This window comes from Nothobranchius furzeri, chromosome 1 (genome assembly GCF_043380555.1).
Source record: "Nothobranchius furzeri strain GRZ-AD chromosome 1, NfurGRZ-RIMD1, whole genome shotgun sequence".
Lineage (NCBI taxonomy): Eukaryota > Metazoa > Chordata > Actinopteri > Cyprinodontiformes > Nothobranchiidae > Nothobranchius > Nothobranchius furzeri.
The window spans coordinates 31,732,529-31,757,528 of record NC_091741.1 but is presented as its reverse complement, the minus strand read 5'-3'; the positions used below and the strand labels follow the sequence as shown (position 1 = coordinate 31,757,528).

At 46.3% G+C, this 25,000-nt stretch overlaps 1 protein-coding gene across 5 annotated transcripts in view; it reads right to left on the bottom strand.

The window, feature by feature from the left end:
• phf21b (PHD finger protein 21B) overlaps positions 1 to 25,000 on the bottom strand; it is a 62,803-nt gene that overhangs the window by 15,659 nt on the left and 22,144 nt on the right. For 4 of the 5 annotated variants that reach the window (XM_070552275.1, XM_070552318.1, XM_070552308.1 and 1 more), the window contains exon 3: positions 14,298 to 14,525. The exons of the other annotated variant lie outside the window; for it this stretch is intronic. In XM_070552275.1, the coding sequence (XP_070408376.1) occupies positions 14,298 to 14,525 (228 nt within the window). The remainder of the gene's footprint in view (positions 1 to 14,297; positions 14,526 to 25,000) is intronic. 5 annotated transcript variants of the gene reach the window in all.

Here is a 25,000-nt window from a genome sequence, read left to right as displayed (position 1 = left end):
CCTACCAGAGTCTTACTCCACTCCCACTTCCTCTTTTGAAAAATGAATCAAATGCTGTTGCCTGGCAGACTGAGAGGGTAGAGCCGCTAACAAACACACACAGACTCACAACAACATTGTGACATCATAATGTACCAGCTGACATCATAGTGTACCTCTTAGCCAACAGCGATAGTGTAAGGTTATGAAGTTCATTATTTTCAGCTCCACACAGCTGCCCCTGTGCACAGTAACACCCGTGTAGAAAACGCCGAGGTCGGGTGTTCCTCAGACTGTTTACATTCCAGGAGAAGAGCCAGAAGGAGAAGAAGAACGCTTTTCAATAATCAAAGTGCTTAGTTTGTGATTAAAGCTAGTCGAACCAGATGTTGATCAATAATAATCAAGTGAATGATCTGTGGAATAAAGATGTCATGATTTATGTGTTTAATGAAAACAGGACTACTGCACAGACAGACTGACCCTCATCTCCATAGAAACGCATGACACATTGTTCCAACCAATCAGAGCTTTCGGCTGCCGCAGGAGAATCTGGCTTGTTGACTTAAAGAGCAAGTCACCCCCTACCAGAGTCTAACTCCACTCCCACTTCATGTTTGAAAAATGCAACAAATGCTGTTGCCTAGCAGACCAAGAGGGCGGAGCTGCTAACAAATACACACACACACAGGCTCACGACAGCATTGTGACATCATAATGTACCAGTTTACATCATAGCATACCTCTTAGCCAATAGCGATGGCAGATTTAAATTCAAATGCAGTGCAGAGTTTTTACCTGACAACGGAACAATACTGACAGGTTCAGGCAGAATATTTAAATTTTAACTAAGATGCACTGAAGTGCCAAATTATTGACTACACGTGTCTGCAGCACGATTAGACACTCGTTTATTTTGTTTATCAGCAAAAAAAAGTTTATTTGGGGGTGACTTGCTCTTTAAAGTGTCCAACCCGCTTTACTAAAACTTATCAACAATTCAGAGATATAAAACAAGGCAACGCCATTTTAAGCTCAGTTCCATTTTGACTTCAGTTCTATTCACCGTCATCCCAAAGAGAAGCACAGCCTGGCCAGATGTGTTTTCTTCTTTAAACTAAGAACTGTGAAGTTGGAGATTTTTGTCGTTTAACAACCAGACAACATCCTTTCAAAATAAGAGCACCTGCTGACGCTGCCGATGGTTACCTGGGTCGACCCTTCAGACGGCTTTGAAACGCTGCGACCGCTGTTTCGACCAGCTCCAGCGCACATCCGAGGTTTCCAGACCTGGCATTTCCTGATCTACCTGGGAGGCCCCCACTGGGTACGTACACGGCAAAATAGCAGCTCATGTCATCACTTTATAAGCCTCGTGATATCTAGTCATAACAAAGACGACCAGATTCAATGACGTCATCCTAAGGAGTCTGAACCAACCACACACACACACACACACACACACACACACACACACACACACACCAACACAACATCCAAATCCATTTTCATCCATCACAGAGTTAGTCCTGGTAGATTGTTAAGAATTTATAATTAAGAAATTAAAGATTCTTAAACGATCCCAACTCTCTCTCTTTTCTTGTCTCAAAGTCAATACAGAGTGTTTAATTAAACTCCCTGATGATAAAAACAGCCCATCTTCTGATTATAACAAGTGATCTACTTACAGTGTATTAAAATACAACTCTAGATAGTTACATCACTCTATTTTCGTTACAATAGCATATTTCAATTCAAATGAAGTGCAGTTTTTACCCGAAGATGGCGCAAGACTGACAGTTTTAAGCAGAATCTTTAAATTTGAACTAAGATGCACTAAAGTGCCAAATAATTGACTACACATGTCTACAGCACAATTAGACACTCATTTATATTGTTTATCAGCAAACAAATTTGATTTTGGAGTGACTTGCTCTTTAGACACTTTTGTTTATCTATATTTTTATTTAAGAGAGGATAATAAACTACATAAAAGTTTTCTTCTTATTGTTTATTATTTTATTATATTTATATAGTAAGACAAAGGAAATGATGATTGACTTCCAGAGAAACACTCCTCCTCACTCACCAGTAAACATCCAGGGAGCAGACATTAAGGTAGTGGATACCTTTAAGTACCTGGGTGTTCACCTCAACAGCAAACTGAACTGGTCCAACAACACAGATGCTGTATAAGAAGAGCCAACTCCGCCTCCACCTCCTGAGGAGGCTGAGGTCCTTCAGAGTTAATTCAGCTGCTAAACTCCTATCACTCTGTGGTTGACTCTGATATGCACTCTGATGGTCTGTTGGGGTGCAGGAAGCTCTGGCCAACACAGGAAGAGACTGAACAAGCTAGTTCACAAAGCTAGCTCGGTTCTGAGCTGCCCACTGGATTCAGTGGAGGAGACGTGTGAAAGGAGGATGCTGGGGAAGATGGCCTCCATCTTAAAAAGCCCCTCCCACCCACTGCATCCCACAGTGGAGACCATGGACAGCTCCTCCAGAGGCAGACTGACATTCCAGATGTAAAACAGAAATCTACCGTAGGTCCTTCATCCCCTCCTCAGTAAGAGTGTAGAACTCCTCAGTTTAACTGGTACTGGCATTATCCTGGTACACAATACCGCCAATGCAATACTCTGTATGTGTTCAATAACAGATTTACATAGTTTGTCCCTGTCTCTTGCAGTATGCTGCATAGTGTTGGAACCCAAGTTTTTTTTCCATTTTATTGATGGACTTTAGTGGTCGACGGTTACAACTCTAGTATACTGATGAGAATTAAAAAGAGAGATCATATCTCTCCTGTCTTAGCTTCCCTACACTGGCTACCTGTTAAATTCAGAATAGATTTTAAGATCCTTCTTCTCACATATAAAGCTCTTAATAATCAAGCTCCATCATACATCAGGAATCTGATTGTTCCATACGTTCCTAACCCTTTTAATGATCCTTGTGTTGTCCCAGTCAATTTTTTATTTGCCCTTGTACAGTGGTCTGTTACAGCTGATTTCTTTATAATAATTTTTGCTTCTTGTTTGGCTGCTCTTGTGTGTCTTCGACTTGTTTCCCTCTAGCTGTTTTTATAGGACCATAGCGTTTGCTAAACGGAATTTGCCGTGGCTCCCTGGAGAGGATTTCGGCATTTACAGTAGCAAAGCTGAAGCTAGAATAGACTGCCATCAGGCACCTCTCAAACCAAGACGGTATAAAGGGAGGTCGCTGGGCATGCATGGGATACAAGATGACTTTATATCTTTATATCGATATAACTGGTCACACTGCTATGCTAGTGTTTAGCCGCTATGCAAGAAACATCAGAATCAGAATCAGAATAAGCTTTATTGTCAGCGCTCCAGCGACCCAGAGCATAGGAACTTGACTCCGCAAACACAACCTGACCAAGGTAAAACACACACACATGTAGACAAAACAGGTACAGGCAGTCCACGAGAGCAGCCAGAACGGCGCTCATTTCATTAGATGAAAAGGGTGTTACATGAGGATAGTTGGGGTAAGGTAAAAAAAGGCATAACAGAGTTAGTCCCAGCAGGGAGTAGCTCTACTATACAAAAAACTCCTCAACATAGAAGCACGAACATCAGTTACAAAACATCAGACTCCGATAGGGAGGCGGGGGGGGGGGATCCTGAATCCTCCAACGGGAGCTGCCAGTGTACGGCGCTCACAGCTGCAGACAAACAGGTGGGAGGGAGAGACGAGGGCCAGAGAGCACATTGAGTTCCTGCAGGTTGATGACCTCGAAGCAGAAGTCACCATCTGAAGGCAGGGGGGGAAGGTCGGGCCACAGCATCTGTCTACATTCCTCCTACCCTAACCCTAACCAGATATCCTCCCACTCCAATCAGAAGAAATCCAGTGATCATCAGGCCGAATATCCACAAATCTTCCACGTCCTCGATGGACAACTGAGAGAGGCACACAATTCGCCAGACCTCCCAAGAATCGAGTGCATATCCCACTGCGTATGTCCCTTGAGGACAGGTGGGAGCCCCCTTCTCCGTTCTCATTGTAGAAAAAATCTTATCAATCGCGTTGAATGACCAGTTAATTAAGTCAATTTTCCAAAAAGAAGTAGTAATTTTCAGGAGAAATGCAGAGAAGTGCTCTGTAGGCATGTTGCTCAATCTCTAAGCGGCTAAGTTTGCTCAATCTGAGAGCCTCTGGGTAAATGTGCTGCTCTAAACTTTGCATTTGGCATCCTGGTTTTTAATTATTTGGGGATTGTCACACCCTGTCCTGTCTCCCCGTTTGGTTCAGCCTTGTGTCTCGTTAATTACTCCCACCTGCCTCTCGTTCTCCCAAACACCTTAGCTCCCAACCCTCCTGTATTTAAACCTCTGGCCCAGAAGCAGACGGTACTGGCCCAGAAGCAAACAGAACCGGCCCAGAAACAGACGGGACCGGCCCAGAAGCAGACGGAACCGGCCCAGAAGCAGACAGAACCGGCCCAGAAGCAGACGGTTCCAGTCCAAAAGTCGGCGGTCCAGAAGTCGAAGGACCAGAAGCCGACTCCCCCGGACCAGAAGCCGACTCCACCGGCCCAGAAGCCGACACCCCCAGACCAAAAGCAGACGCCCCCAGGCCAGAAGCTGACACCCCCAGGCCAGAAGCTGACGCCCCCGGACCAGAAGCAGACGGTTCCGGTCCCGGTCCCGGTCCAGGGGCCGGCGGTCCAGAGGTCGACGGTCCAGAAGTCGAAGGACCAGAAGTCAACGCCCCCAGACCAGAAGCCGATGGTTCCGGTTCCGGTCCAGAGGCGGCGGCCCAGAGGTCGACGCCCCCGAACCAGAAGTCAATGGTGGTCGACGCCCTGTCCTGTCCTGTGGTCGAAGCCCCTTCCAGTTCTGAAGTCGACACCTCCTCGTGTTCTGAAGTCGACGCCTCTTCCTGTCCAAGGGTCGACGCCTCTTCCTGCCCAAGGGTCGACGCCTCTTCCTGTCCAAGGGTCGACGCCTCTTCCTGTCCAAGGGTCGATGCCTCTTCCTGTCCAAGGGTCGATGCCTCGTCGACACCTCTCCCTGTCCAAGGGTCAACGCCTCATCTGAAGTCGACGCCTCGTCTGAAGTCAGCGCTCTCTCTACTCCAGAGGTCGACGCCTCATCTGAATTTGACACCTAATCTGAAGTCGATGTCTCATCCGAAGTCGACGCCTCGTCTGAAGTCGGTGCTCTCTCTACTCCAGAGGTCGACGCCTCATCTGAGGTCGACGCCTCGTCTGATGTCGACGCCTCGTCTGATGTCGAGGCTCTCCCTACTCCAGAGGTCGACGCCTCGTCTGATGTCGAGGCTCTCCCTACTCCAGAGGTCGACGCCTCGTCTGATGTCGACGCCTTGTCTGATGTCGACGCTCTCTCTACTCCAGAGGTCGATGCCTTGTCTGACGTTGATGCCTCGTCTGATGTCGACGCTCTCCCTACTCCAGAGGTCGAAGCCTCGTCTGATGTCGACGCCTCGTCTGAGGCTGACGCCACGTCTGAGGCCGACGCCACGTCTGAGGTTGACGCTCTTTCCACTCCAGAGGTCGACGCTCTCTCCACTCTAGAGGTCGACGCTCTCTCCACTCCAGAGGTTGACGCTCCCTCTGGTCCGACGTCTCCGGTTCCAGTGGTGGCTCTGGAGGTTGCCCCGTATCCAGTCCAGCCCTTCCATGACGCTCCACTCCAACCCGTCCAAGGGGCTCTGTCTCCGGTCCAGCCCGTCCAAGGGGTTTTGTCCCCGGCCCAGCCTGCACAGACTACGTCCCCGGCCCAGCCTGCAGAGCTCCTCTACCGCAGGCCTCCAAGGGCCCGTCGCCTCCTCCTCTGCCGCAGGCCTCCAAGGGCCTGTCGCCTCCTCCTCTGCCGCAGATGCAGGCCTCCAAGAGCCCGTCGTCGCCTCCTCCTCTGCCACAGACGCAGGCCTCCAAGAGCCCGTTGACTCCTCTGCCCCAGGCGCAGGCCCCCGGACTCTGCTGGTCCCTGCCTCATCTCCGTTGGTCCCTCGGTTCCTCTGGGCCCTCCCTCCGGGTCCCCCTCCTCCCGCCCTGCTCCTTGTGCCTGTGGGCGTCTGGGATCCGCCCGTTTGGTTCAGCCTTGTGTCTCGTTAATTATTCCCACCTGCCTCTCGTTCTCCCAATCACCTTAGCTCCCAACCCTCCTGTATTTAAACCCCGTCTGTTCTGTGTCCTGTGCCGTTTCATTGTTCCAGTGTCAGCGTGCTTAATAAACCTATGTTGATCTTACCTATTTGCCTGCCTGTTTGTCTCACCCGTGTTGGATCCTCACCTTGTCTCCGCAGCGTCCACCGGCGTGTATGACAGGGACGTTCAACGCCAACGGAGTTCTGTTTTTCATCCTGCTTGTGCAGAGACGAGCCAAACCCCTCCCTACCCAGTGTAATGAGGAAACATCTACGGATAGCCGGAATGGCCAAATGACCTCATACATATCGTAAAGGTTTGAATAGTAAACGATAGGGTCAACGTTTTATTTTGAAGGCGAGCTCCACGGGTGAGAAATGTTGTTCCGGCTCCTTTTTATCCGCTCTGGTTTGCTATACTATTAAATACTCCGTTACGAGTGATTCTGTTGAAAAGGTTAAGAGTTTGTACAACCCCCAGCCCCCCCCCCCCCCCCCCCCCCCCTCCAGCCTGAGCCTCTGTAGCCCTCTTTACAAGACACACCATGCCGGCAAATCGGCGTAATATTACCACAGTGGTATGTCTATAAACTCGCCATGGCGCCATGGCGTTGCGTGAATATTGCGGCATTCGTTCCACCTTGCTTGGTAGTAATATTGCGGTAATGGTCGGTCATATGCGCCCTGGCGCAACTGAGGCAGATGTAATGATGACGTGGGGAGTTATTGCTGAGCTCTGGCTGGCAAATGTATTGAAAATGAAAGTAAACACAGGCAATAAAGTTAGCTTTTTGAACAAAATCAGCTGAGATGGCAAACTGGAGCGCCGCAGCGCTCCATGAGCCTCTCTGTTAGAGCTGAAGCTCAGATCACCAGACACTGCACAGGGACTGATGGGGACAGACACCTTTAGGAGCTGCTTGTTAAAAAAAAAACTTAACGATCACGGCTTCAATCGCAATAAAAAGCAAGTTGCGTCTAAGATAAACGAAAGTCTGACCTTTGATTCGAGATGATAACAAAAGAAATAAGCAGCCCAGAAGAATGAGAAAAGAAATGGTGATGCATGAATGTGGGAGGGGTGGAATAAAAAGCATTTGCTGGTTCTGGTTGTGATGGTTGCTACTGGGTCAAGTGTGTGTGTATATCGAGAGTTTGTTCTTCTCGGATCTGCTAGAATCTCGGGTTTTTTGATAAGAACTTTTCCTATTTAGCCTAAGCTGTTCTTCCCTGTGTCGGATTACCTTTTTTCCTTTTTGTGTGTGGAATAAACTTTTCCTCCTTCAGGAAGGAATTAAAAGTAATTCGTGCAGGCCTCCTTTCCTTCTCTGGCACAGCAAAAGGTGAGTTTGCTGATTGCTTCATTCCATCGCAGGTTGTTACATCAGCGTTTGCCTGATCAGAGGAGAAGCTGACGAGAAGAAGAAGAAAGGATCTTTTCTATTGCGCCTCTCAAGATAAAAATCACGAGGCGCTTCACAAAAACAAAAAAATGTAAAAATATAAAAAAGAATTTAGAAAATTATGAAAAATATATTTAAAATGAGCAAAAAATAGGCAATTGTGATTAAAAATGTAAAGAAAGAGAGAGAGTGAACAGGAAAGAGGGGAATCAGTGGATCCTGAGGAAGGTGGAATAGGTGGGGAGAGCAGAATAAAGAGAGAGAGGTGAAGAAGGTCATACAAAAGCCAGCTTGAACAGGTGAGTCTTCAGCTGCTTTTTAAAGGAGACCACTGAGTCCACTGATCTCAGGCTCAGGGGGAGAGAGGTCCAGAGTCTGGGGGCCACAGCAGCAGATGATCTGTCACCTTTGACCTTTAGCCTGGTGCTGCACAACCAGTAGGCTTTGGTCACTGGACCTCAGGGACCTGCTGGGGGTGTAGGGACTAAGAAGATCACCAATGTAAGATGGTGCTTGTCCATGTAAGGCCCTATAGACCAGAACCAGGATCTTGAAATGAACCCTGAAGTTGACTGGCAGCCAGTGAAGCTGGAGGAGAAGCGGGGTGATGTGGGTGTGTTTGGAGGACTTGGTCAGAAGCCGAGCACAGGCGTTCTGAACCACCTGTAGACGGTTCAGGGAGGTTCTGCTCAGACACGTGAAAAGAGAGTTACAGTAGTCTAAGCGTGAGGAGATGAAGGTGTGGACAACTGTCTCAAGTTCAGAGCGGGACAGAATGGGACTCAGCTTAGCAACGTTCCTGAGATGGAAGAAGGAAGAGCGAACAAGAGAACTGACATGAGAATCCAGGGTGAGAGCTGGGTCAAAGGTCACGCCAAGATTCCTGACAGAAGGTTTGGTGTGAGAAGCAAGCTGACCAAGAGAGTCTCTGACTATGAGGAACCAGCTTGTCTGGGGCACAGATGAGGATCTCAGTCTTATCTTCATTCAGCTGAAGAAAGCTCCCACCATCCAGGTTCTGATAGAGTCTAAGCAGGTGTGTAAGCCCGAGTCACTCCACACTGCTTCTCCGTCAGCTCCAAAAGGGAGAGATATGCATGGACAGAGACGTTTAGCCCTCATACCTCTCTGTCTCCTGGGGAGTGTTCAAATCAATCAATCAAATCAAAGATACTTTATTAATCCCAGAGGGAAATTAAGAGTTTCAGTACACACAGTTCAGAGATCAGACATACATGGGCAAGACACATGACAAGAATTGGTGACTGTGGTCATTCGCAACCCTGAGTCACGCTACCTTAATAGAGATCAGAGGGTTACATGAGGATTGGTTCAGGTGGAGGGAAAAAAGGCACTTCAGAGCTACCCTCCACCAGGAGGGCAGCTTTGCTATGCAAAAAAAAAAACACATCAGACAGATATGCAACAGACTTCAGACAACACAACATAAGTGTCCACTAGGTGGGGTGGTGGGTTGGGACTATCCACACTTCAGTTCCTGCAGCCACGATAAGCAGCACATGTCACCTCAGTGTGGATAGGGGGAGGAGCATTGAGGGTTGGAGGGTTGCAGTGACCCTGGAATGTTTCAGCGGCCTTCCCGCAGTCCCGCCCAGGCTGGGAAAGGAGACAGAGTTGAGTTCCCATAGCAACGTCACATTCCACATATCTTCTGAGGGGGGAGTTCTCGTTGGAGCCTTGCAGGCTCAAGGACACGAGATTCCGATTAGAAATTGTTTTGGGGCCAGACAGAGATAATTTCCTCTCTGTCTTACAGTCTGCTGGTCCTCAACCTCTCAGAATCCCAATAATGGACGTTAATCTATCCCAATCCGTGCTGATTCGTCCGCTCTCTCCTTGATGGCATCCATCTTTTGTGCCAATGAATGAATCTCGGCCAAAGTTCCAAGCTTACGATTCATCTCGACAATTATGTGAGTCTGTGAATTCACAGCGCGGTGCAAACCATCTCTGAGCCCCGGGATCCGGCCAACATTCCTCAACAGCTCGATAATTTTCTGGTAAGCCAGGAAGCCTCCAAGGCTGATCAGCAGGAAACCCGACACCAACACCACGAATATCCACACATCTTCAGAGTCCTCCACAGACAGCTGGTCTGTCCCGAAGGGGCATCCGGGAGCCCCTTCTCCCGTTCTCATCGTTGAAAAGATTTTATCAACCGCGTTGAGTGACCAACTGACGAGATCCATTATAGTGAATTTCAGTTTCCAGAAAAAATGCAGAAGCAGCCGTGCACACACAGACAGACAAAGGCCTGGAGGATAAGATATGGAGGAGAGGAGAAGAAAAAGCGTCTGCACCCTCCAAGAGCCGGAAAAAGAGCAATTCCCCGCCAGGACAGCAGAGGGCGTAGCGCTGTTCTGTGGTATCCTGTCATGTATCGGTCCAAGATAGTGTGTTTGTATTGTGTTTTTGTACATAAGAGACTTTTAACACGGACATATTTGTCTCTCATCCTCCTCCACCTCTTCATGCGCTCGCCACCTCTAAACCCACGTTTCCTGTCATTTCCGTCCACAAATAAAACGCTTGCTGTGCATCTTTTCACTCCTCCAGTCACGGGGAATTAAACATTCATGTTTAGAGTTTTTTCACGAGGTATTCTTCAAGCTTCTCCGTGCCTGCCGCTAGTTATCCTCGGCTCTCTTTATGTTTTTGAGGGCGCAATGGCGGCGGTGTAGACGACAACGGTGCCCTGACCAATCACAAACTTGCATTCTCCGTCTCGACGGATGGATGTTTAGAAAAGAGAGCTTGACTCCATCCGTCCTTGCGGGGCTCTCCAGCAGGCCCCCAAGGATGGATAATGGTGTTGCGGGTCTCTGGACTGACGCAGAAGCATGACTCAGGCTTTAAACCACCAAATGGTTCCCGAGTGCAGCTGTGTCTGCAGCTCACCGCTCCCCCAGGGGATGGGTTACATACATTTCACACACACATCAGTGTAATGGGCCTTTGACATTGATATAACATCTTCCGCATCAAACCTGGGAGTAAAAATGGACCCGGTTATGAAGATGGACGCTCAGTTCAACAGCACAATCAAGTCGTGTTTCTACCACCTTAGGCGAAATTCTAAATGAAAGCCCATCCTAAGTGACAGTCTTCTAAAGTCAGTGATTCACGCCTTCATTACATCCTGGCTAGACTCCTCCAACTCCTGTTTATACAGCATCAGCAGAGCTGCTCTGTCCAGACTTCAACTCGCCCAGAATTCGGCAGCATGGTTTCTGATTGAAGCTACAGAAGACAGCACATCACACCCATTCTGAAAACACTGCATTGGTTACCCGTTCAGTTCAGGATCAACTTCCAAATCTAACTACTTGCAATCAAATGTTTGAACAGTCAGGTCCCTCCCTATCTGAGCGAACTCCTCCATTTCTACCACCCCCCTCGTGCTCTTAGGTCTGCAGATAGACTCCTTCTCAAATCAAATCAAATCACTTTTATTGTCATGTCACATGTGCAGGTACACTGGTACAGTACATGCGAGTGAAATTCTTGTGTGCGAGCTTCACAGCAACAGAGTTGTGCAAAAATACAGTCAAGTAAAAACAAGTAACATATAAAAATGGCTAATCTAAGTAATAATATGTATAGTATGTAATGTATATACATTACTAAATGTGTGTGCTAGTATTTTTGTTATATATATTGTTCTACGTGTGTGCGTGTGAGTGTGTGTATAGTGTGTATATACGTGTTTTACAAATGAATAAAGTAAACAATAAGATAAGAGAGGTTGGTATGTGCTAACAGTGGCATTAATGTACAGTATGGAGTGTGTAATGTGGGAGTTTCAGTAGTGAGGGTGAGGTGTCTGCGCCGTGTTCAGCAGTCTGATGACCTGATGGAAAAAGCTGTCTCTCAGTCTGCTGGTTCTGGACCGGATGCTGCAGAACCTCCTTCCTGATGGAAGTAGTCTGAACAGTTTATGGCTGGGGTGACTTGAGTCCTTGATGATCCTCCCCGCTTTCCTCAGGCACCGCTTCCTGTAGATGTCCTGGAGGGAGGGAAGCTCACCTCCAGTAATCCTTTCTGCACACCGCACTGCTCTCTGGAGAGCTTTGCGGTTGTAAGCGGTGCTGTTGCCATACCAGGCGGAGATGCATCCAATGAGGATGCTCTCAATGGCACAGCGATAGAAGGTCCTGAGGATGCGGCGGCTCATGCCAAATCTTTTCAGTCTTCTCAGAAAGAAGAGGCGCTGCTGTGCCTTCTTCACTGTATTGTTCGTGTGCACTGACCACGTAAGATCCTCAGCCAGATGAACTCCAAGGAAACGGAAGCTGCTCACCCTCTCCACAGCGTCGCCGTTGATGGTGATGGAGGTGTGTATTCCTCTGCTCCTCCGGAAGTCCACTATCATCTCCTTTGTCTTTGTGACGTTGAGGGTGAGACGGTTGTCCTGACACCAGTGGGTCAGGGTGCTGATCTCCTCCCTGTAGGCCGTCTCATCGCCGTTGGTGATGAGACCTACCACTGTGGTGTCGTCCGCATACTTCACAATGATGTTGGAGTTTCTCGTGGCCGTGCAGTTGTGGGTGTAGAGTGAGTACAGGAGAGGGCTCAGCACACACCCCTGTGGAGCACCAGTGTTCAGTGTGACGGGAGATGAGGTGGTGCTGCCCAGTCTGACCACCTGGCGTCTGTTAGACAGAAAGTTAAGGATCCAGCTGCAGAGGGAGCTGCTCAGTCCTAGATCCTGCAGTTTCCTGTCCAGCTTCGAGGGTTACATCCCTAGGTGCGTTTAAGGACTCGCGGGGAAAGAGCTTTTTGTATCCGTGCCCCAAAACTTTGCAATTCCCAACCCCTTCCTGTTGGACGAGCACCCTCGCTTCCCATCTTTAAATGGAGGCTGACAACACATTACTTCTCCATGGCCTTCGATTCTTAGCATCAACAATTTGTCCTACCTCCTTCCACTGTGGACTTTCCATCTTAAATCTGTCTGACCACTTTTAATACTTTTATTGTTTTTGTTTGTTTGTAACCATACTTTGTTGTATTATTTTTTATTGATTGTATGATAAATGATAAATGGCCTGCACTTGTACAGCGCCTCTCAGAGTAAGGACTCCAAAGCGCTTTACACTACAGAATATCATTCATCCATTCACACACACATTCACACACTGGTGGTGATGAGCTACGATGTAGCCACAGCTGCCCTGGGGCACACTGACAGAGGCGAGGCTGCCGAACACGGGTGCCACCGGTCCCTCCGACCACCACCAGCAGGCAAGGTGGGTTAAGTGTCTTGCCCAAGGACACAACAGCAGAATTCTCTGTCCGGAGCCGGGATCGAACCTGCAACCTTCCGATTACTGGACAACCCGCTCAACCTGTTGAGCTACTGCTGCTGTATGATGCAACTATTTAATGCCTTTGTTGTTTTACTTTGTACAGCGCTTTGGTTGGTTGTGATGCCACGTTGAAAGCGCTTTTCTAAATAAAAAGGTATGGTAGTTTTCCATTTTGTATTGGGTCTCTGATGATAGCTAGAGATACCAGCTGAAGCATGTCCGGTGAAAAAAGTTTTGTACTAAACTGTGTAAGAGAAGAACAAGAAACAGGCTACAGCCATGAGTCTGGTCTTTTGTCTAGGACAGACTCATGGCTGTGTTAATGTTCTTGATGAATCTGCACGCCTACCACACTGGAGATGGGAATAACAAGCAAAAGTTCAGCCGAAGTTTAAGAATCAAGGAACATTTCTCCATTTTGAATTACCAGAAGTCCTCAAAACAGGTTTCTAGACCTGGAAAGCAACTCGCTTCAACGAGAGGAAATCCTCCCGCATGGAGGAGTTGTTCTCCTGCAATGGTCTGTCCTAGAGCTTCAGCATGCTGTCAACCAATCCAATTTGTTGATATAGCACCTCCCACCACCTTATCGAAGGCCCAAGGTGCTGAACAGCACATAAAAACAACATAGTAGATAAAAGAGAGTAAAAGGGATCAAATAAATAAATACAAAAGTACAAGTAAAAGTAATTAAAACCCTAACCCGAAGCCAAGTACAAAAGGGTACAAATACAAAAGCCAGGGTCAACGACGTTGGGGGAAAGCTGGTGGATGAGTGAGTTTTCAGGTGAGACTTAAAGTCCTGTAGAGGAGGAGCTAGCTTCACTGCCAGAGGGAGCTCATTCCATAGGCGCCGTCACTGAGAAGGCCCGGTCCCTCCTTGATCTGAGTTTAGAGCGGGGGACTTCCAGCAACTCTTGCTCAGCAGAGCCAAGGGCCCGAGTGGGGGCACGACGCTGCAACAGTTCAGCCAGACATGGGGGGGCTCTGCCCTGCAGCACCCTGACACATGGAGGAGGACCTTAAATCTGGACCAATAAAATAACAGCAAGATGTGTTGAAATGGTGTTCAAGTGTGAGGCAATGCTCAGATTCTCTGAGAGGAGTCTTTTCTTGATTCATTAAGTCACTTCTGTTATGTTCTCTGTGTAAGTTTTACTGTTGAAAAAGATGTTCAAATAAGGAAAACATCCGGTCAACGCGTGCCTGTAAAACGCTGAAGCGTCAGGGTCCCCGCTCCCGTGAAACAACGTTTTGTTTTAGAGCATTAATGTCAAACAGTAACCGCAAGGCCTCACCTGGTCAGCTGGGTCCAGACCAGGATCTGCTGGACCCCCTGCTGCATTATCACTTTTGTTTAAAACATCAACATGTTTAGCTGGACCAACAGAACCCCAACCCAGACTTGAGCCGTAGCTCTCGCAGGTGTGCTGAACATTACCTGGTCTCCGACCCTTCTGCTGCTACTGAAAGTGTGGACCCTGGGGCCTGGTGCCACTCTGCTTCCAGTCTGCAGGTTGATGGGAGACAGCTGCAGCGGTTCTGAGCTCACCATTTTCTGGCCATTCATGTGGGCCGTCACCATGGAAACAGGAGCTTTGGCTGGTACCACAGAGATGGAGAGGGGGGGCTTTATGAGGGATCCCACAGGGTGATTCCTCACCCCCAGCTACAGAGTGTGCGGTGAGAACACACACACACACACACACACACACACACACACACACACACACACACACACACACACACAAACACGCGTTAGTCACAGCAGGGCATGCTGACACAGACTGCAGGTATGTCACCTAGACGTTTACCAACAAGAGCAGAACAAGATTATAAACAGATCCTGTGAAACAAGAGCTTGTTCCTCTTTAGATGGACGTCTGAATAAATTGAACAGACATTTGCAAACAGAATGAAACACTGTCCATGACACTAGCCAGCTCCGCTCTGACGTCACTTCCTGTTCAGCAGTGCTGAGCTTAGAAAGTGTGATTCGTGCACATAAATGAGCAGAGGGGTGAGGGCCAATCAGAGGCAGTTTGATGGACGGGTTATGTTCCAACGGCTAAGAATGGGATGTTCACAAATGAATGTACTTTTTCCAGGATTGTATCACAGATGCATTCATTTATTACCAAAACATTTATTTTATTGGCTGGCATCAGTATGTGAGGAGAATTTAAAGCAGTTTAGCAAAAGAAGCTCCAGAATAACAACTCATTGATCCTCTGTAACAAGCTTCATCAACACGTCATAACAAGACTGGAACTAAGACTCTTCCCGTGCAATGAACTTTCCAGAATGGCTGAGGTAGCTAACAGCTAGCTGTAGCAGATATCGCTAAAACAGTATGTTTGTCTTTCATAACTCACATTAAAAACATCACTAAAATAGGTTTTTATCATCTAAAGGACAAAGAGCCCGAACCCATCCTCTCTCGGGCCAACACGAGGACACTGATGCATGCATTCTTTGTCAGGAATCTTGGCGTGACCTTTGACCCAGCTCTCACCCTGGATTCTCACGTCAGTTCTCTTTTTCGCTCTTCCTTCTTCCATCTCAGGAACGTTGCTAAGCTGAGTCCCATTCTGTCCCGCTCTGAACTTGAGACAGTTTTATAGTATTCAAGTTTATTTATTTAGCGCCAAATCACGACCAGAGTCGTCTCAAGGAGCTTCACATAATAAACATTCCAACATAGTTCAGTTCATCACACCAATCATCAAAAAGTTTCCTATATAAGGAACCCAGCAAGTTACATCGAGTCACTGACTAGTGTCAGAGTCTTTACAGCAATCCTCACACTAAGCAAGCATGCAGCGACAGTGGAGAGGAAAACTCCCTTTTAACAGGAAGAAACCTCCAGAGAATCCTGGCTCAGTATAAGCAGCCCCCCCCCCCCCCCCACACACACACACACACACACACACCAAGTAGTGTTTCTATGGTTACATTGTGATGTCTTAGTAAATATTCTATTTGGTGAGAGATAAACTTTATTGTATTTATCCTAGTGGATCTATAATTAAACGGGTAAACTAGTAGTAGCACATCCAACGTCAAAGAGAGTAAAAAGTTATTATCAGGAGAGGGAGAATGTTTAAGTGGTTAGCAGCAGTGTGCTAGACGATGGCCCCCTCCATGAGGCCACCACAGCTCAGCAGAACATCGTTGTAGCTTCTTCTGGGGAGAAAACACTTAGAGAGAAAATAAAGTTAACAGCTGAAATAGCAGGAAATAATACAGTTAAAGAGCAGATTGTAGAAGAAAGCAATAGAGTGTGGAAAGTGGTCAGTGTATCCTCCAGCAGTCTAAGCCTATAGCAGCATAACTACAGAGATAACTCTGGATAATCTATCCTATTTAGATGGAGGCATGTTGGAGTCAGGGCAAGGGAGAGCCGTCTTTACCGACTGTACACTCCACCTCCCTCTACTCCCCCACTTGTCCAGATCTAGGCTAACATCAGATTTTAACCATAGACCCTATCAAATAAAAATGTTTTAAGCCTATTCTTAAAAGTAGACAAAGTGTCTGCCTCACGGACTAAAGCTGGGAGCTGGTTCCACAAGAGAGGAGCCTGATAACTAAAAGATCTGCCTCCCATCCTAATTTTAGATATTCTGGGAACCATCAGTAGACCTGCAGTCTGAGAGCGAAGTGCTCGGTTAGGAACATATGGAACAATCAGATCACTGAAGTATGATGGAGCTTGATTATTAAGAGCTTTATATGTGAGAAGAAGGATCTTAAAATCTATTCTGAATTTAACAGGTAGCCAATGTAGGGAAGCTAAGACAGGAGAGATATGATCTCTCTTTTTAATTCTTATCAGAACTCTAGCTGCAGCATTTTGGACAAGCTGAAGACTTTTAACTACATTCTGTGGACTTCCTGAGAGTAATGGATTACAGTAATCCAGTCTTGATGTAATAAATGCATGAACTAGTTTTTCAGCATCACTCCTGGAAAGTATGCTTCTAATCTTAGCAATATTCTGAAGGTGGAAAAAGGAAATCCTACAAACCTGCTTAACGTGGGATTTGAATGACATGTCCTGGTCAAAGATAACACCAAGGTTCCTTACTTTGTTCTCGGAGATTAATGTAATGCCATTCAGGTCAGGTGATTGGCTAAGCAATTTCCTTTTCTGGATTTCTGGTCCATAGATGAGAACTTCCGTCTTGTCTTGATTTAAAAGCGAGAAGTTAAGAGTCATCCAATTTTTTATGTCCTCAAGACAAGCCTGTAATCTACCCAACCGATTAGGTTCATCAGGGTTAATGAATAAATATAGCTGAGTATCGTCAGCATAACAGTGGAAGTTTATCCCATGCTGTCTAATGATTTTACCAATTGGGAGCACATACATAGTAAAAATAATTGGTCCAAGCACTGAACCCTGTGGTACTCCACAAGTAACCCTGGAGTATGAAGAAGATTTGTCATGTACATTTACAAAATGAAATCTGTCAGACAGGTAGGATTTAAACCAGCCTAGCGCTGCTCCTTTGATCCCTACAACATGTTCAAGTCTTTCTAAAAGAACATTGTGATCAACTGTGTCAAAGGCAGCACTGAGATCTAACAAGACTAGAACAGACACAAGATTCTTATCTGAGGCCATGAGAATATCATTTGTAACTCTCACTAATGCAGTTTCAGTGCTGTGATACTCTCTAAAACCAGACTGAAATTCCTCAAACAGAGCATTAGTGTTTAAATGCTCACATACTTGGATGGCCACTATTTTCTCCAGGACTTTGGATAAAAATGGAAGGTTAGATATTGGTCTATAATTCATTGGGTCATCTGGATCCAGAGAAGGCTTCTTAAGTGAAGGTTTGATTACAGCAACCTTAAAATCCTGTGGTACATATCCATTTACTAAGGATAGATTGATTATATCTAGAATGGGGCAGTAACCAAAGGAAATGCTTCTTTAAATAATTTGGTTGGGATTGGATCCAAAATGCAAGTGGAAGGTTTAGATGAAGCTAATATTTTTGATAACTCTGAAAGCTCAACTGGATCAAAACGGTTCAAGCACAGATGAGGTTCTTTCTTTTATTGGGAACATGGTAAAAAAAGCTGTTCTGATCCAGCTGAACAACTTTTAGAGACAACCTGCTAGATAGTCTCCAGTCAGGCTTTAGACAACACCACAGCACTGAGACTGCACTTATTCAAGTATTAAATGATATTCGTCTAAATACAAATTCAGGTAGAACATCTGTCCTGATTATGCACTGCAGCTGTTGATACTGTGGACCACAACACCCTTCTTGATAGACTCATAATCTGGGTGGGGCTTTTAGGTACAGTCCATAGTTGGTTCTGATCTTAAAAGAAAGCTTTGTTTGGGAACATAGGCTGACATCTTATCCCCCTGAAATGTCAACAAGGACTGCAGAATCTTCTGGGCTTTAGAAGACAGAATAGAAACTCCACTCAGATAGTGGAAGTATGTCTGTAGGTGACCGGACACCGTGTAGGTCAATATGTAGGTGAAATTGGACCCTTTCTAGGCGTTACAACTGGTCACCAGTAAACTACAGAAAAGTATTTCTACCAGTTTAGAAACCACTCAATGGCATGGGACCAGAATACATGTCGGACCTCCTTCAGGTATCTACGCCCAGCAGGGCTCTTAGATCCTTAGGAAGTAGTCAGCTGGTAGAACCAGGTCAGAACCATCAGGGTGAAGCTGCTTTTAGCTACTATGCTGCTCTCATATGGAATTGACTTCCTCATGACCTCAAACAGGCCCCAGCTCTAGAAACTTCTAAATCATAATTGAAAACCATCATGTTTTCGTCAGCCTTTGAATAAATGTTCTTATGCTGCACCTTCTGCACTGTAACTGCTCACTCTTTAGCTCAGGGTTGATTTTAATGTTCTTGATAATGGAAAGCACATTAAGAAGAACAGAAATAGAAATAAAGCTGCCGTCCCGCTAACAACTCGTTCTTTTTTTTTTTTTTTTTTTTTTTTTTTTTTTTTTTTTTTTTTTTTTTTTTTTTTTTTTTTTAACGTGTCCTGTCTGGCTGTGAAGCAAGCAGAATTGATGTCTGAATGCTGGTAACAAGCCTTACAGTTTTACTCTCAGGTGGAGCATCAGAGCATCTGCTTTTAATGTCTCAGGTGGAGCATCAAAGAGTCTGCTTTTAATGTCGCACCTGATATTTAAAACTTTATTGTTATTGTTTTTGAATGCTTTGTAATTTCGACCAGACACGGAGACAGAGGTGAAAGAGAAAGGAAAAGAGAAAAGGTGGGGAGAGAGGGGGTTAGGTGGGGGGGGGATTCAACAAAAATAAACAATAATGAACAAGAGTCTGCTTCTAGACCTGCAAAATGAGACGAGAAAAAAGCAAAACATAACAAAAAAATGGGACACAACACCAATATAACAAAATCAAGCTATCACTGCATCAACTTGATGAAGAAATATATAATCAATCATTGTTTAACTAAACAGTCACACGATAATATACCACAGTGCATTGAGTGCCCACCATAGTCTTAAGACATGTGTTGAACGTGCCCAAGCCCATACTTATGAGAGCACCATGTGAGCACCTGTGTGTGTACATGCGCTTGTTTATGTAAGGTTTATCTATAGGAGCGTCCAATAGAGAGTGTGAGGGACCACAGATCTGCCCCCCAAAGACGCGTAGGAGACGGGGGGGGGAGCTCCAAGTCCCAGAGATCCAGGCGCTGCCCCAGAACACAGGAACCCCAAGGAGCCCGCAACCAGAAAGGCCCCCGCCCCCCTCGAGAGGCACAGAGGATCGCCCCGGGAGGCCACAACCAGCAGCCGGCAGAGCCCCGGGAGATATCAGCGGCAAGTCCTCAGGCCTGCCCGCAGCCTCCCACCCCCTAGCCGGCCGAGTCCGGGACCCAGCGACCCGGGACCCAAGGGCGACCACCCCCGCCGGGGACCCAGCAGAGCCCAGGGACCCAGACCCCCCCAGGCCGCCACCGGGATTGATCAGGCAGATGCCAAAAATCTTAAACTCCCTGACCCGGGAGCCACGAACACTCAGGCAGACCAAGGCATCACACCCACACCAGGTGTGACAGGGGGGAGGGGAGACGAAGATCTATATCATCAAAGGAGGTCCCAGGAGAAGGGAGGAGTCAAAGGCCCCACCTGACATATACAGTCATACACAAACACAGTCACACACTCCCTCCCTCATGCTCACACATGCACATACAACCAAAGACTTACAAAAATACACGCCGGACACCCATTCATGCTCCCCATACACACCCTATTCACTCTGGTCCCGGTAATGCTGCACATGGGGTACAACCACCACCGGTTACCAGAGTTTGACCCTTTCTGCTGGGGTGCTGATGAGCAGGCTCCCCCGCCCACCGCCGAGCACAGCAACCCACCACCCCAGACCCCAACCAGACGGCCAGATCTCCCTCCTAGTCTCCAGCCCCAGGCAGCCAAGCAACAACAGAGGTGTGCTAAGACCCCCTGGTCTCCCTCCACCTGCTCCAACATAGTGTTGTGTGTTAATGAGGTGTATTCTATTGCTGTGGTGAGCGGGCAGTGCGGGCATTTTCTGGCCTATGCCAGCTGATGCCACTGCACCACCCTACTTGCACCCACAGCCCTTGGTGTCTAAATGCAGTTTAAAATTCGAAGTGGGCACCGGCACTCGGGAGGAGGCTGAGAACTCCCCCTGCCAAGTGCCGTTGAATGTGCTCACTCCCAAGGCCCTAAGTGTATGTTTGCGTGGAATGTCGTCGGTGGAAGTGCATAAGGTGCAAATAAAATTGGGGGGCAGGAAGCCACAGGAATGCGGAAATGGGGTCCATACCCGCACTCCTCGACTTGTCCACCCCCCAAGGTCCTATGTGCATGTTTGTGTGATGATGTGAGGGAGCAGGAGGAGAGAAATAAACGGGGATGGGGAGGAATGGCTGGTAGGGCTTAGCCCTCCAGGGAGCCAGCTCCCCCACTGACCCCAATAGGCACCTCCGTTGTCATACCGCCGCCCAGGGCATGGAGACCCCAGCCCATCCTGCCAGGGCCCAAAGCAGCAGCATCACAGAGCCCCACAGAGCCCGAGGGAGCCGACCCAGCCCCACCCCAGCAGAATATCTATGCCCATCCCTGCATTTGCACAACTTCCAGAATATATAAGACATAAGACATCCAGGTAAGGTTGGGTCCTCCCCCTCCTGGACCTCCCCCTCCCCTGTGATGGGACAACAGAGGAGCCAGGGCCTGCCCTACGCCCCTGAACCCGGGCCAGGTACTTCTGCGTATTCCTGCCTTCTTCCCGGCAGCGTACATGTAGGGACCCGACCCCCAAGGCCCAGCCCAGATCCCCACACGGGGCCGGCCACCCCAACACCCCGAGCCCCCAGGCCCCCACCCAGACCCACCCAGGGGCAATGCAGCCGCCAGGCAGTGACCCATGGCCGCCGCCAAGACCTCCAAGGGGCTCCACTCACAACCGCCAGCAGTACACCCCCCGAGGCAACCCAAGCACCTCCAGAGGGGGGGAACGGCCCCCCAGTGCCAGACATCCCCAGTGAACCCATCCCCAGGGAACATCCAGATACTCCAAACTCAGACCCTCCACCCCCCCACCCACATCATCCCGCAGGACATCATCAACGGCCCCCCATCACCGCCATGTGATGGAACCGATCAAAGGAGCCCAGAGAGATTTATTTGAAGTGGAAGCAGAGGCTAAATCAAGTGCAATATGATCTAACAAAAGATTTCTATACTGGTTAATGCAGAGATTTTCTCTATTTTTCCAATTCAAGAGGATAGTTTTCTTAGCGATGCATATGGCAGTCAGAACCACGTGAACCAAAGATTTTTCAATCGGGACATCATCCAGGTTTCCCAGTAAACAAAGAGAGGGGGTGATTGGGATATGACATTTCAGAGACTTTGACAGGTCTTCACATACTCTACCCCAAAATTCCTGGACAGGTGGACAGGACCACAGTGCATGAACGTAATTGTCAGGAATGTTGTTTGTGCAGTGTGTACAGATGTCAGACGACACAAACCCCATCTTGAACATCCGATGACCTGTATAGTGTACTCTGTGTAGAACTTTGTACTGAATTAATTGTAAATTGGGGTGTCTGATCATTTTAAAAGTTTTTAAACAAGTTTGGGACCAGAAGTTCTGGTCAAAGCTGACTGATAGATCCACCTCCCATTTTTCAATAGGGATTGCTATTCTATCGTCTATTTTGGACAGTGTCTTATATACTTTAGACAGTAGTTTAGGGGGTTTGAGATTGCAGAAGTCTAAAACCCTTGGCGGGGTTTGTAATTCTATTTTATTGAGCTTAAATTTTTGTTTGACTACAGATTTGATTTGGTGGTATTCTAAAAAGCTATTCTTTTCTATTCCAAATTGGGAGACTATTCTATTAAATGGGATGAAGTCCAATCCTTCATATATGTTTTCCAGGTATAGGATTCCTTTATTTTTCCAGTCCAGAAGGTTCATCATTTTATTATTTTGCAAAATATCAGGATTATTCCAGATAGGTGTGCGTCTGCATGGTACTAGTGAAGACTCTGTCATTTTAAGATACTCCCACCATGCTGTCAGAGAAGTGCTGATACTAATACTTTTGAAGCCTTCATGTTTTCTTACGCTTGAGCTAATAAATGGTAAGTCTGAAAGCTCTATCGTATTGCAAAGTGTCTGTTCTATATCTAACCAGGACTCGTCTAATGGGTTATCTTGCAACCATCTTGGTATATATTGCAGCCTGTTGGCTAAAAAATAATAATAAAAGTTGGGTAGATCCAGTCCTCCTCTGTCTTTGCTCTTCTGAAGCGTTTTTAAGCTAATTCGTGGAGGTTTATCCTGCCAGAGGAATTTGGTAATTGAGGAGTCCAGAGATCTAAACCAGTCAGCTGGTGGTTTGTTTGGGATCATTGAAAATAAGTAATTTATTCTGGGTAAGACCATCATTTTAATTGTAGCAACTCTTCCCATCAGTGATATTGGTAAGGATTTCCATCTAGCAAGATCATCCTCCACTTTCTTTAAAAGTGGGATGTAGTTTAATTTGGTTAGATCTGCTAACTTGGGAGAGACATTAATTCCCAGGTATGTGATATTACCTGACTCCAGTTGAGTATTAAGTAAATTGACAAAAGAGAAATTAATTGGTAGAACTGTTGATTTTAACCAGTTTATAGAGTAATCTGAAACTTTTGAAAAAGAGTTTATCAGTTCTATTGAATGAGACAGAGACGATTGAGAATTCTGGAGGAAGAGTAAAACATCATCTGCATAAAGACTGATCTTATGTTCTATTTTATTACACTTTATCCCTTTAATACCTGTTGTTTGCCTAATTGCTGCTGCTAGTGGTTCGATAAAGATAGCAAACAGTGAGGGGGAGAGTGGGCATCCCTGCCTGGTCCCCCTCTGAAGACAGAAGCTAGCTGATATTTGGTCGTTCGTCCTAACACGTGCAATTGGCGAACTGTATAATGTTTGTAGCCAGTTTATGAAGAAGTTCCCAAAACCAAATTTATGTAAAGTTGCAAATAAGAACTTCCAGTTAACTCTATCAAAAGCCTTTTCTGCATCTAGAGATAATATACTAGTTTCTATATTTCTACTGTAAGAGAAATCTATCAAATTAAGTAATCTACGCGAATTAGTGGACGACTGTCTACCCTTTATGAAACCAGTTTGGTCAGGGTGTATTAAGAAGGGGGTTACCTTCTCTAATCTTTTTGCCAGGGCTTTACAAATTATTTTGAGATCAACATTAATAAGAGAAATTGGGCGATAGCTGGTTGGAAATGCTGGGTCTTTGCCTGGTTTTAACAAGAGACTAATATTGGCTGAGTTCATGTTTGGCTGTAATCTGCCGCTCTCTTCGATTTCCCTCACCATTCTGAAAAATGTTGGAGCCAAAATGGTCCAGAATTCTTTGTAGAACTCTGCTGGGAACCCGTCTGGACCTGGAGCTTTCCCATTAGTCATGGATTTAAGGGCTTCTTGGAGCTCTGCTGATGTTAGTGGCGAGTCCAGGACTGCAACTTGGCTGTCTGTTAATTTAGGAAGTGTTAACCTATCAAGGAACTCATCGATCTCGTCATCTGATGGGTTTATCTGTGGTGAGTACAAAGTTTGGTAAAAGTCTCTGAAAGTGTTGTTTATTCTTTCAGGGTCATAAACTATATTCCCAGTTGAGTCTTTAACAGCAGATATGGTAGTTTTCTCTTTATTAATTTTTAATTGGCTGGCCAGAAATTTACCGGATTTATTACTATGTTCAAAGTTTTCTATTCGTAGTCTTTGTGCTAAAAATTGTGTTTTTTTGTCAATAATTCCATGAAGTTCTAATTTAGCTTTACGTAATTTGCTCAGTAACTCTTCTTCTGTGGATGTCTCTAAAGACTTAATGATTTCTTCTAACTCCTGGATACGTTTATTTTCTGTTTTTTTCTTATGTGATGAGAAAGAGATTATTTTACCTCTCATCACTGCCTTTCCTGCCTCCCAGAGAATAGATGCTGATGTTCCAGGCAGGTCATTATGTTCTAAATATAAAGCCCACTCCTTTTTAAAAAATTCTATAAAACCTTCATCTTTAAGCAGTGATGTATTAAACCTCCAGTTTTTGCTTGGTGGGATTGCTTTCTTGTTTACTAGAGTTAAAGAAACCGGAGCATGGTCGCTGACAACAATAGGGTGTATCTCAGTGTCTGAAATGTCAGCCAGCAATGAGCTGCTGACTAGAAAATAATCCAAACGTGAATGAGAGTGATGGACGTGTGAGAAAAAAGTATACTCTCTACGGTTAGGATGAAGAGATCGCCATGCATCACAAAGCCCATAATCACTCATGTACTGTTTAACTATATAAGTGGATTGCCAATTGCGCCGAGTCCCAGCTGTACTGAGCCTGTCTAAGGAATGCATCCAAAGATTAAAATCACCTCCAAGTATAAGTGGACAGTCCAAGTGTTCGGAGAGTACAGAGAAAAAATTATGAAAGAATGGAGGGTCATCAATATTTGGACAGTATATGCTCACAATACATAAGCGTTGGTTCTGTATAGTTATTTTTAACATTATAAATCTACCTTCTGGATCAGAAACTGTGTCCAGT